This window comes from Podarcis vaucheri, assembly GCF_965113315.1.
Source record: "Podarcis vaucheri genome assembly, chromosome: 4".
In the NCBI taxonomy this organism is placed as follows: Eukaryota; Metazoa; Chordata; class Lepidosauria; order Squamata; family Lacertidae; genus Podarcis; species Podarcis vaucheri.
The window spans coordinates 25,670,711-25,682,950 of NC_138762.1; the positions used below are offsets into that span (position 1 = coordinate 25,670,711).

General features: G+C 39.4%; 1 protein-coding gene across 2 annotated transcripts in view; it reads left to right on the forward strand.

Annotated features, from left to right (window-relative positions):
* IFT88 (intraflagellar transport 88) overlaps window positions 1-12,240 on the forward strand; it is a 34,237-nt gene that overhangs the window by 4,150 nt on the left and 17,847 nt on the right. For both annotated transcript variants that reach the window (XM_082220272.1, XM_082220273.1), the window contains exons 7-16: window positions 1,594-1,657; window positions 1,751-1,820; window positions 3,353-3,443; window positions 4,118-4,222; window positions 4,717-4,819; window positions 5,655-5,769; window positions 6,800-7,031; window positions 7,643-7,713; window positions 8,221-8,307; window positions 9,367-9,466. In XM_082220272.1, coding sequence (XP_082076398.1) covers window positions 1,594-1,657; window positions 1,751-1,820; window positions 3,353-3,443; window positions 4,118-4,222; window positions 4,717-4,819; window positions 5,655-5,769; window positions 6,800-7,031; window positions 7,643-7,713; window positions 8,221-8,307; window positions 9,367-9,466 — 1,038 coding nt within the window. The remainder of the gene's footprint in view (window positions 1-1,593; window positions 1,658-1,750; window positions 1,821-3,352; window positions 3,444-4,117; window positions 4,223-4,716; window positions 4,820-5,654; window positions 5,770-6,799; window positions 7,032-7,642; window positions 7,714-8,220; window positions 8,308-9,366; window positions 9,467-12,240) is intronic.

Sequence of the window (12,240 nt, forward strand, 5' to 3'; positions counted from 1 at the left end):
TGTAGTAGGTAAAAAGCTAGAAAAGTTTCAGGTTGTGTTGTGTTGCCACCAGGTTGCAGGAGGGGTAATCTTGGTCAAATTCCTGAAGATGTTCTGTACTCTGCAACATTTGATGAAAGCACCTCTCTGGCATCAAGTCCTAAATGTGCTTCTTATCTTGTAATACAGTCAAATGCAGAAGCTGTGCTATCATGACTTAGATTAATCCAAGTGATTAATCAGCCAGTAAAAGCAGGGGTCCAGAGGGCATGTGATCAGTTGCATCTCTGCGACTATCCTGTCAGCATCATCAGGCTGCATCAACTGGAAATGATCCCGTAACAGTGGGCCAGATGTAGCATTGGAGACTTCAACTGGATTTGGTTTGGTAGCATCTAAGTCATTTTGAAATCAGATGACTTTGCCCTCAAAGTGTCTTGCAAAGCTCTTACAGCTAGTTACATGTACTCCAGGAGTCTGTCCCTTGAATCTGGGGTAATGAGTCTCTGGTCCTCATGCAACACCCCTGCCAGCTGACTCCTCAAGGATGCAATAGATGCAGTGAAGAATGACTTCTTTGCTGCCTTCACCCATGTTGTAGGCATGATTATGTGCCATAGTGTGTGTTCAGTTGGCTTCAGAGCAAGATTTGCATCACTTGCAATCCAGTCTTCATATAGCCTGCTTCGTCAACCACAGCTCCTTAGAGTACCAGGGAAGAATACAATGTCCACCATTTCTCAGCCTTTGGTATTGTACCTTTGTTAGTCTTTCTTACATTGGAAGCTCCTGAAGGAGGGCTACCAATAATAATTTACCAGCATCCTGAGACAATGTGACATATCATCTAATAGGAGCAATCCATTAGTAAAACCATTGTCTCCTTTCCCCCATTTGTTCTACAGGGGTGGGGGGAAACTTCAACATATATTGTGCAGCCTTTTGCTATGTCTAAACATGACCAGTATTTTAGAAATGGTAAAATTAGATTGTTTAAAGAGAATAGTGTAAGATTATTCTGAATACCTCTAAGACTGATGCATTTTAGTAAAGTACGGTTACCGAGAACTAAGGCTCACTGGGGTCAGTGGGGTTTGCTCCAAAGTAAGCGTGTAGAGCAGCAGCAGAGTAATATAACAGAACAAGAAGCATTTATCATCTGTGATCTTAGCATGGTGGCGCTACAATACTAAATTCTGAGATAAGCCTCTGCTGCTGCCTTTTTCTATCAAAGAAAGGGTATCTTCCTGCTCTATGACTTCAAGTTTGAATTGCCTGATGCCATCAGGTGCTTGGTGGGTGAGTGGCTCTGCCCATTTGTCAAAATGGCCTGTGAAGGGTGGGCCAATTTGTTTATTCTGCGAACTGCTGTGAGATCTTTTAATGAAGGGTTGTATATAAAATTAATGAATAATAACAATAAATAATAATTCTTGGATGTAGTCCTGGCCAGATGCCATTCTCCATCTCTGTTGTAGAGTATTGCAGTCTTGACAGGAGTTCAACTAGTGTATTCATTATAAAGTACCTAAAAGGTCATATAATTCAGAGTGATATAATTTCTAAAGTCCTGCTTCCTCAGTTATCCATACAAATAAGCTTTTGTTTTTAAAGGATGGTGTTGCTCGACCGATGACAGCAGTTCAGGCAGCAGGTTACACCAAAGCAGTTTCCAGAGGTACAGTTTTAGAAGAATCCTTGGCAATAATAGGTTTTTTAAAAGCCTTGGGAAGGCACTTTCTTACAGTTCCCACTGTTTACTAATCTGCAGGTTCTGTATTTGATCCTCTTGGTCAAGCAAGGGGACCAGCTCCTCCCCTAGAAACAAAGAATGAAGATAGGTATGTGGACAGTGTTTGACTTTTGCAGTTAAATGCTTCAGATCTGTTTTGTTGTTGTTGTTCAGTAATTTTTCATTAAGATTCCACCATTTGTGCATCTGGATTCTGAAGAGAAAGAAAATAATTTGATTAGAAGAGGCTTTTTGCTGTGCCTTTATTTTTCTTAGGTTGCTACACTATGGCTTTGATAATGTAGCAGTGGTCCGGGGTTTTCTCATTATATGGTCAGTTGTACAAAGTTTAGCTTGATTTCTGTGGGAAAGTGCTTTGCTATCACGTTTTGATTTTTAAATATATAAGCTAATAAGTTAACAACAGAGCTGCCTTTAGCTATATATCTACTAGCGTGAATGAATTCAAAAATATATTATTTACATGTTGGTGGATCTGCAGACATAAATCAGAACGAGGTTGGCCAGCTGTGCACAATAACAGCAGAATCTTAAAGCAGCCAAAAATAACAGGGCTTCAGCAGCTTCTTTTAATTTCTTCTTCCTAGACCACCAAGTAAGGCATGCCTTTTAACGATCAAATGTGTTGTGATTTAGCATCATCAATATTTATTAAATTTTGATTGCGTTCCATTGCAATGTTCCTTGTGAGGCTGATGATGCAGAATTAAACAATGACTGCAGTACAAAAATAAGGATGTAAATCAACGTTAATAAAATATTTCCCATGGCAAACAGATGCAAAGTAGTCTGTTGGCCAAGGCTTAGTTAAAAGGCTAAGCACCAAGCTAATTGTAGAAGGGAACTGAATGATTATCCTCAAGGGTTCTGTTTGGATAAAAAATCAGAGTGACATGGTAAAAGTAAAAAATCTTTTTTCATGTAAGGAATAAAGCTGTTTGAAGCAACTGGAAAAGCTCACCGCTAAGGATCACATCAGTCTTTATATCTTATTTATTTGTGTATACCTGAGGCTTATAAGATTATAAAAAACTACAATAAATTGATGCATGCAATTGCAATAATAATAGCAACTTAAAAAAGAAATTGCATCATCAAAAGTTGGAAGATTAAAATACAAGTCAGAACAGATATGAGAATAAAACAATTATTCCAATTCCAGAAATCTTTCAGGTGCCAGGTGATTCCCTCCCCCATCCCCCAGTCTGTGGGTTGGAACCAGGGAAGTGCAAGCTGATTTCTGCTCATGCAACAGGGTGTTCTCACTGAAATATGCTTTTGAGGATGGGGGACCCTCCAGAGTGGCTTGGGATGGAGAGTAGGGTACTGCAGTGTGAAGGAAGAATCACTGGAATTAGAGGAGGGGCACATTTCATGGGTGGAAGTGCCTTTCTGCTCATGCAAAACACATTTGAATCCAACCCCTTGATGGTAGCAGGCAAACTCCCACATTTGAAGAGGGTATTCTGTAAATGTACCACCAGAGAAGACTCCCATCACCAGCTTAGTCAGTTGTTGGGGGTTTTTTTTAAAGCACACATTACCAATGGTGTTTAATTTTTGTCATGGTGTTTGTGGATCTTCATGATAATTTGATTCCATTGTGTTCCCTAACTTTAGTCCGGAGGGAAAGATTAAGCAGTTGGAAAAAAAAGTGAACGAGTTAGTTGAAGAAAGCTGCATTGCTCACAGTTGTGGAGACTTAAAGTTGGTAAGTCATAGCCTTTCATTTGAGTTGCTGCTTTCAGCTTAGTTGGCATACTGATAGCTGAAGCATATGAGATGGCTGCCACAAAGAAGCATTCCGTGAATATCCCATAACATTGGAAGTCATTTGCCACACAAATCGGCCCATTCATTTGTTAGAGGTAACACAGTGGTGGTGCACTTGTGCAGAGCCATCTTGCAAGTATGTTTATATGTGATGGATTGTACATGAAACACTTAAATTGACTAGCACTTCATCACTGGCCACTGGCCTGTCTATTTCAGACACAGTACATTTCCTCCTGGAAGAAATGTTCTCAAAATGCACTTCTTAGAACCCAGGCCATGGAAACTCTCCTGGCTATTTAGTGGTGTTAAACTATATAGAGACAGATGTAGATTGTTTACTAGCTCCCTGGTGTGTGTGTACTTGTCCCTAAAGAAACACTATTGAATTTAGCCAGAAAGTACAATGAGAGCTGCAATTTCTACTATATCTCCAATTTGATCATTCTTTCTATGTGAATATGCTGTTTCTTGTTCTTTTACTGTTCTTCCGCTTATCGCCTTTATGCTATAAAAATGTGTTTGTATAAGTGAAAATAAATTGTTTCATACAGTATTTTCTAAAGAAGGGCAGAAGGTGCTACTGAAATGTGATTTGTTTCTTTAATTAAGGCTCTTGAAAAGGCGAAAGATGCTGGAAGAAAGGAAAGAGCTTTAGTAAGACAACGTGAACAAACTATGTCTCCTGCCAACATCAACTTAGATCTTACTTACACTGTAAGTACTTGTCTATTTAGCAGATCAGATTCTGTCCTACCCTTTCTCAAGGACTTGAGGAAGGTAATGACAGTTCGGGGGGGGGGGGGAATATATACAAGAAGAACAGTATTCCAGTTTATCAAATAGAGTGCATGTCTAAAACGTGAAGAATGGTGAAATTCACATGTGAATGCTGACACTCGGATGAATTTTGTAAATGCCTAAAATTAGAACTATACATTGTCCTGCCTCTACGACGTTAATCCAGCCACCTGGGATCTAGGGGGATTTAGTGAAGGAAGGGAGACAATACATCCCTGAAATAGTGTCTTCTCCATAGTGAAGCCAGTTGCTGGTGTTGTCGTTCCATTATGCTGCTGCTGCTTCTGGCTCCTCCAGGGGGCAACTACTCTCTTGCTGCTGTGCTGACTGATGCATCTTTTGTGATTATGAAATTCAAAATTGGTTGTTTTTATCATAGGATATAAATGTTCTCACTTATTTTCTTTCAGGTTCTCTTTAATTTGGCCAGCCAGTACTCTGCTAATGAAATGTATGCAGAAGCATTAAATACCTATCAGGTCATAGTGAAAAACAAGATGTTTGTCAATGGAGGTAGGTTACATCCACAAAACCCAAACATTCAAATCAGTTATTGGGTACATCCTAGGAGATGGGGATTCTTGGTCATTGTCTTTAATTTGCAGTCAAACGAGTGAGAAGTGAGAATCGGCAGCATCTCCTGATCCAACTCTGAATTCTGATTGTCTTATTGTGATTAGTTTGAAATCTGAAGTCATATATATTTGTAAACTTACAAATACTGTACAGATGTCAAATACTGGTTGCTTTCAGCTAAGATGACTTTATGCTGCTATAGCTTGTTTCCTGCGAAAATAAATTGATAAATTCACAACCTCCCCCCTTTTCAAAGTCACGTTTATTCCAAACACAAATGCACTTTTGGAGTCAATTCAGATTTTCCTACTAGGTTAAAGCATGCAGAAAAAGGTACTGGGAACAAGTCCAAACCTACTCCAGCCTGCATGCTCCCCTCTGCACTGCCACTGCTCCCCACTTTCCCTTGGTAGAAGCCAGGTTAAGAGAGTAGATTCAAGCTAGTTTTGTGCTGGGCAAGAAGTTGCTTTTTACTCAAGTAGAATGGGCAACAGGAGAGTTTATGCTATCCTAAGGCCTGCTACTACACTCCTTGACCTGGCAGAAAATGAACCAGGCTTTTTTATGCCTTTGCTTGTTGCCACCAATAGTAGTTTCCCATTTCAAGCAATCACGTAATCATTTCGCCAGCAGATTGCTCATCCTTGCCCAGTAATTTAAAGGCTGCAGATTCATCTGTATCCAAGGTATAGATTTTCTGCATGTAACCCGAGTAAAATCCTGTGCGAGTCATGGGATACATCTGTGTCTCATTCTGTGTATTGTTTAATAGGCATGCTGAAGGTGAACATGGCAAATATTTATTTGAAGCAGAGAAACTATTCAAAAGCTATCAAATTTTACCGAATGGCTCTGGATCAGATTGCAAGTGTCCATAAAGAAATGAGGTGAGTTCCAACGAGAATAACTTTGACATTATTTGCTTATAATAATGTGATAAAAACAGTTAGAAAAAAACTTTATAATAAGTTATAAAAACAAATATTGCCTAAAAGGAGGTCCACCAGGCTTGGTTTCTTGCTATTTTTTGGAGGCTAGTTCAGACGTTTCTATGTAGACGGGTTTTCAATTGATTTAACTTCTGTCTTTGTTTTATCTTGGGACCAAAGTTTACATGGTGGAGGCAGTGATGCTTTTGCATTCACCTATCTGCCCTGTTCATGTATGAAGTTGAGAGGAGGCGTGTCTAACATTAACAGTATACAAATTTAGTATTTATTGCCAACCTAGCAGTTCAAAAGCACGTCAAAGCGCAAGTAGGTACCGCTCCGGTGGGAAGGTAAACAGCGTTTCCGTGCGCTGCTCTGGTTCGCCAGAAGCGGCTTAGTCATGCTGGCCACATGACCCAGAGGCTGTACACCGGCTCCCTCGGCCAATAAAGCTAGATGAGCGCCGCAACCCCAGAGTCGGCCACAACTGGACCTAATGGTCAGGGGTCCCTTTACCTATTACACAAATAAAATAAATAAATAGCATTAACATCAACATGTGCACATGGATGAGAGCCAGGTTGCATTCCTGTTGCATCTCCACCTTACTTCCCTGTGTTCCATTACTCTGGGCATTTTTCTTCCACTCTGCTAGCAGTGAGCCAGGCTGAGAAATAAAAGTTCCTCAAGGGAGGGAAAGTGGGGAAGGTTTCATTTCCACTCACAGTCTGCCCCTTTTAATATAAATCATTGTCATTATAATCACCATCTCCCTACCCTACACCCCTATTTATGGTTAAATGGGGCTGACACGTGGCTGTTTTTGGCCTAGTTTGGCCCTTGACTGGTTGCTGTTTTATTGTTTATAATATTGATTACATTGTTTAAATTGCATCCGTTGCATTTGAACTGAAGTGTAAGCCGAACTACTAGTAGTATTTTTAAATCTCTTGTACGATAAGGTTCTAATGATTATTTACTTATTTAGGATTAAAATAATGCAGAACATTGGAGTCGCATTTATTAAAACTGGCCAATATACAGATGCCATTAGCTCATTTGAGCACATTATGAGCACATCACCAAACCTAAAAGCAGGCTTCAACTTGATCCTTTGCTATTTTGCTACTGGAGACAGAGAACAAATGAAAAAGGCTTTCCAGAAATTAATTGTGGTACCACTGGGAATTGATGATGATGACAAATACATTTCACAAGGAGTAAGTAGGAGCAAAGTTATATCTCCAATTCATAGAGCAAATAAGCTTGAGATGTTGATTACAGGGGTTCTTTGTTGGTATATTCCAGTGGTAGTGTTGGTTCAAATCCCACATGTGCCATGCTGAGGGGCGGTTGAGTTGCTTAGCTTAGGGTTGTTGGTCTAGGGCAGGGGTGGAGGCCCTTGAGCTGGAGGAGGGGGGCACATCTCTTCCCTTTGGGAATTTCCCCTCCCCAGGCCACAACCCTCACTGCCCTTGTTTGAATGTTTTTGGGTGAATGGATTGCAGTTCTGAACTGTGATGATGCCTCTTGCTTGTCTGTGGAAGGGATAACGTGTTTAGAAACTCCAACTTTTGCATAGTTGCAATGCAGTCTATTGTAGTTCTTTCGGCATTCTGTTACCAACAGTGACCAGCCAGATGCCACTGAGAAAACCATAAGCATGGCATGCAAGCAACAACTCTTTCCTCTTGTTGTCCCCTTTGGGGGGGGAAGTAATTATTTTTCTGATAGAAAATATGACATGTTTACAGTCTGTTCTAATATGTGTATGTGGGTTTGTATACATCCTCATCTGCTGTTGATGTAGACATTTATTTGCCTTATTTAGGATGATCCACATACAAACCTACTGATTGAAGCTATTAAAAATGACAGCTTGCGGCAAATGGAGCGTGAAAGGTAAAGTCTGAAATCCTTTCAAAGTTGCACCATCATAGTGTGTTCTATGAATGTGTGGAACAGCTGAACAGAGGTCTGGTCTAGATTACTGATTAAGCAAATATTGAACTCCCACCTTTCTTTTCTTTGCCATCCCTGTTTTTCTATGTAACTTCAAGTTCAGTCCTATTTGAGCTTTTTGTTTAGCTTTGCTTTTCTATCTCTATTTTTTACACTTCTGCAAACATAGGGTTTCCCCCAAGTCTCTCTTGTGTGTGGATGGTACTCCTTTGGCTACATAAGGATCCAGACTCTAAGAATGAGTTCACTATTACTATATAGGATGTAGACACTACTACTGTTAATTCATCTGATGAAGTGCTATATATAGTTCACAAAAGCTTATGCCATAATATATCCATTAGTTTTTAAGGTGCCGCAAGACTCTTGGTGTTGTGTTCTGCTTCTATATGTTTGTGATATTTATTTCGGGTTTCCCCCCCTGAAATAATTTCTTGTGCTTTAAAGGAAAGCTACAGCAGAAAAGTATATCATGACGGCTGCTAAACTAATTGCTCCAGCGATTGAAACATCATTTGCTGTAGGCTATGATTGGTAAGTGGCATTTTTTTCAGCTGAGTTGGCTTTCTCAGATCACTTATCTCAGAAAACTCACATATAAGTCAGTGGTTCACCAACTACAGCCTGTAGTGGTTTGGCCCAAATACCATTTCCTGCTTGTATTACATTTCACCAAGTATTACATTTCATCTGTAAACAAACAATAAATTTCCATAAAAAGGCAAAAGTATTTTATTTCCCAAATCAGTTTTTTCTTAAACAGCAAATGCAGTAAATAAAGAGTTTACTTGTAATATGTTGTATTACAAGTGAACTCTTTGTTTACTGTGTTTGCTATTGTTACTGTGTATTGCTATTGAAACTACTTTTGCCAATTATATGGGTGTTTATTGTTTGTTTACAGATAGTTGCTTTTGTGATATTATCTTGTGTCAATTGCAGTAATCATTGTATCACCACCCTGTTCATTGTTTAATTGTATTACAGTTAATCATTTTAAAATGTAGCAATTCCTAAAGGTTTTCATGTTAAGCTCTTAATTCAGCAACTACATTATTTTCTCTCTAGGGTTACAATGAAACAAGTCACAGTTCATTCATAGTATACTTGCCTGTCAGACCTCCAGAGTGCAAATCCTAGTCTGAGAAGGGGTACTATAGGTACAGTAGTAGCTCAGAATGAGACCTGTGAGCTAGGAAATCCCTGGTTCAAATCACACCACACCACAGCCATAAACGTCCTCATTGGTCTTTGGCAAGCAGCTATTTCTCAGTCTCAGTCTGAAGTATAGTAGTATTGCAATAGTAATAATACTGAGCCATCATACAGGGCCGCTATAAATCAGGCCTGTGGAATTTTTCACTTGCCAAGATAGACTCAGTGCATTTGCCTGTTAATAGACCACCAAGTGTATAATAAGCCCCTGTTGCCTGTTTGCAACTGTAAACAAGCACGTAGTTTGTTTGGATCCTAAAACCAATATATTGGATTTACCTGTAACTGATGCTTGGCAAAATCTGTACAGTTGCTTTCTTGACTTAGAGAGGCTCACTGCATCCAATAATTTCTCTGTGTTTTCTTATTCTTCTCCAGGTGTGTAGAAATGGTAAAAGCTTCTCAGTATGTGGAGTTAGCTAATGACCTGGAAATCAATAAAGCAATTACATATTTGAGGCAAAAGGACTTTAATCAGGTATGATGGTGCACATAGCTTCCCCCTCATTTTATCCTTACAACCACCCTGTAATGCAGATTAGGCTGAAAATGTCTGACTACCCCAGCCACCTTGACAATCTGTGTTCTATCTAAGCAGTGGCATTTTGCCACCAATCACTACTTGTTTTCACATGGTAGATGGCCATCCAACCTCTGCTTAAAAACCTCCAAGGAAGAAGAATCCACCACCTCTCATGGGAGTCTGTTCCATGGTCAAACATCTCTTACTGTCAGAAGGTTCTGTTATTCCAGGTAGCCAGTGGGAAAATTTTTGCTGTGCTCCTAAGCTTGCCTCTTAACTACTGCAAGGTCCAGGGCAAGCTGCACTCACTCTTGCCCTTGTTAACAAGTGATACCATAATGAAATAAAAAGTGTGCCATCTACACACTGATATTATAGGAATACTGTGGTTGACAATGAGATAGTGGGCAAATCAACTGGCTATATTTGACTGGTTCTTTGACCAAAGTGCCAAATCTTGATAGGATTGGTTTGTGTAATGTGTCTGTCCTAAATGTTTCTCTTCCACTCATACATTTAATTTATTGGTGTTCAGCTCAGTTTATCTCTATGTTTATCAAAATGTTACTTTTCCTTTCCTTTTAATTATTCCTTTCCTTCTTTTGTACTATCTCTCCCATGTTGTTTGGTACTGTAAGTATGAAGAGGTAGGTACTATACCAATACCTATTACTAGATGAAATTTGCGTAGGTTTAGTGTAGTTTGTCAGTCTTTCAAATAATCGGCAGCACTTAATGACTGGGTAAAGATGAATTGTCCCTTGCATTCTCTTCTCCTGCAGCTCAAGCCCAGCTTTCCCCACCTAAATCTGGCATTAACTGTCCAGGGAAGTGAATGTTGATTCAGCAGTCATGTTTATTAGGGTTGCCATACATCCAGAATTTCCAGGACATAGCCGGGATTCGGCCGTTGGAAACAGCGTTTGGATGGAAAGTGGTTAAATGTCCGAGAAAATCTGGACGTATGGCAACTCATGATGAAAGTATAGATTCTGGCAAATGTCCTTTAAAATAGTTCAATTTTTTTTTTAAAAAAAAGTTGCATATACATTTATTATTTATTTACTTTATAGTAATTAAATGTACAGCCATAGCCATACCACTAGAAAGAGCTGAATCTGTTTTTAAATTTGAAAAACTGCTTCAGGGAGGGGAAGGAAGGTGGACTACTGATGTCACTGGCTTCCAACCAATCAGCACTCTGCACGGCCATCTTGCGCTGTACACACACAGAAGTGGTTTCCTCTGGGCTCCATCTGTGAGAAAGGCTGTGCTGCACTTCCGAAACATAAATCTAAAACAAAGCACTGTGAGCGTGCTTCTGCTGCAGACTCTGTACGCATCCTCCTTCTGCTATTAATTCTTATTACATTCAGGTCTTTGGTTAGGCAAGGTTCCATATGCACTGCCATAGTTTTACTGTAGCTGCATTGTTTTAGTTCTGTTGCTTTATTGGTAGCAATCTAGGTGTGTATCTTCTACAACTCACGCTGTAGTGCATTTGCTCATTATTGATGTTTTCCCATTTTCTTATCTTGAAAGAAATTATATCTTCGAGGAGGTTTTCAGAAAGCCACTTGAGCATCAGAGGTGAAGAAACCATGCAAAAACTGTCCTTTGATGGCTTTTGGCTTCACGGCCCAGGGTTGCCTTTCAAATTATTTCTGACATGGCTGTTTAATTATTGTCAGTAAAAGTGAGGGAACATGTAGAAGAAAAAGCAACCTCCACTTGGCTTCAGGGTTGTTTAACACAATACTTACTAATAATTTTAACACCTCTGTATAGAAAAATGACAAGTACAGCAAATTATAACACATTTTTTATTTTGCTATGTGTAAACACAGTTTTTCCTATAAATCAGGAATATCTGTAGGAAAATACTTTCATGACATTACTGGCTGTATTCCGACATAATAGTGGGTTAGTGCTACACTCTAGCTTAGAATTACGTCCAGATGAGGGCAATGGAAGGATAATGATGATTACTGATCTGGGGTAAGCCCTGGTATCAACCAGTTTGAAATAAAATATAATAAATGGATAGTATTTCTAGCAGGCAGCATTTACTTTGCTGGATAATCTGTTATTTAGAAGGGAAGGTTGTAGCTAAGTGGTGGAGCAGGTTGAAATCACTGGCATTTCCAGGTAGGACTGGGTAAAGTCTCTGTCTCAACCCCTGGAGAGCTGTTGCTGACTTGGGTAAATAATACTGAGCTAAATGGACCCAATGGTCTGTCTCAGTATATTGCTGTTTGCTCAGTTTCCCATGTTCTTGCATCTTATTGAGAAATTTAGATAGAGAGAGTGACTTACTGATGATTGGACTTTACTTAGTATGCTAACTCTTGCACTATACTGTACTTACTATACTGACTTGTTATGATTACCTAAAAATTTTTAACAACGGTTTTATACTCAAGTCCTTATTCCCATTATTTGGACACAAATCTTGTGACTATAACAGAATTGATTTGGATAGGTGTGTTTAGGATTATAGCCAGATATTCATAGCGATAAACAAGAACCCATGGTTGAGAGCTTCCATAAAACCTAAGCATAAGTCATGCACATCTGAAATGCTTTTCCCCCGCACCTCTGAAATTAATGGTTTCTTTAGATAATTCATTGTAATGAGAAAAATGTTCTGCTATAGTAGAAGTATGGACTTCCTAAGTGGTTTGCTGGGGAGCAATAAACTTGAGCTAGCCCCATGTGTTTTGCATATG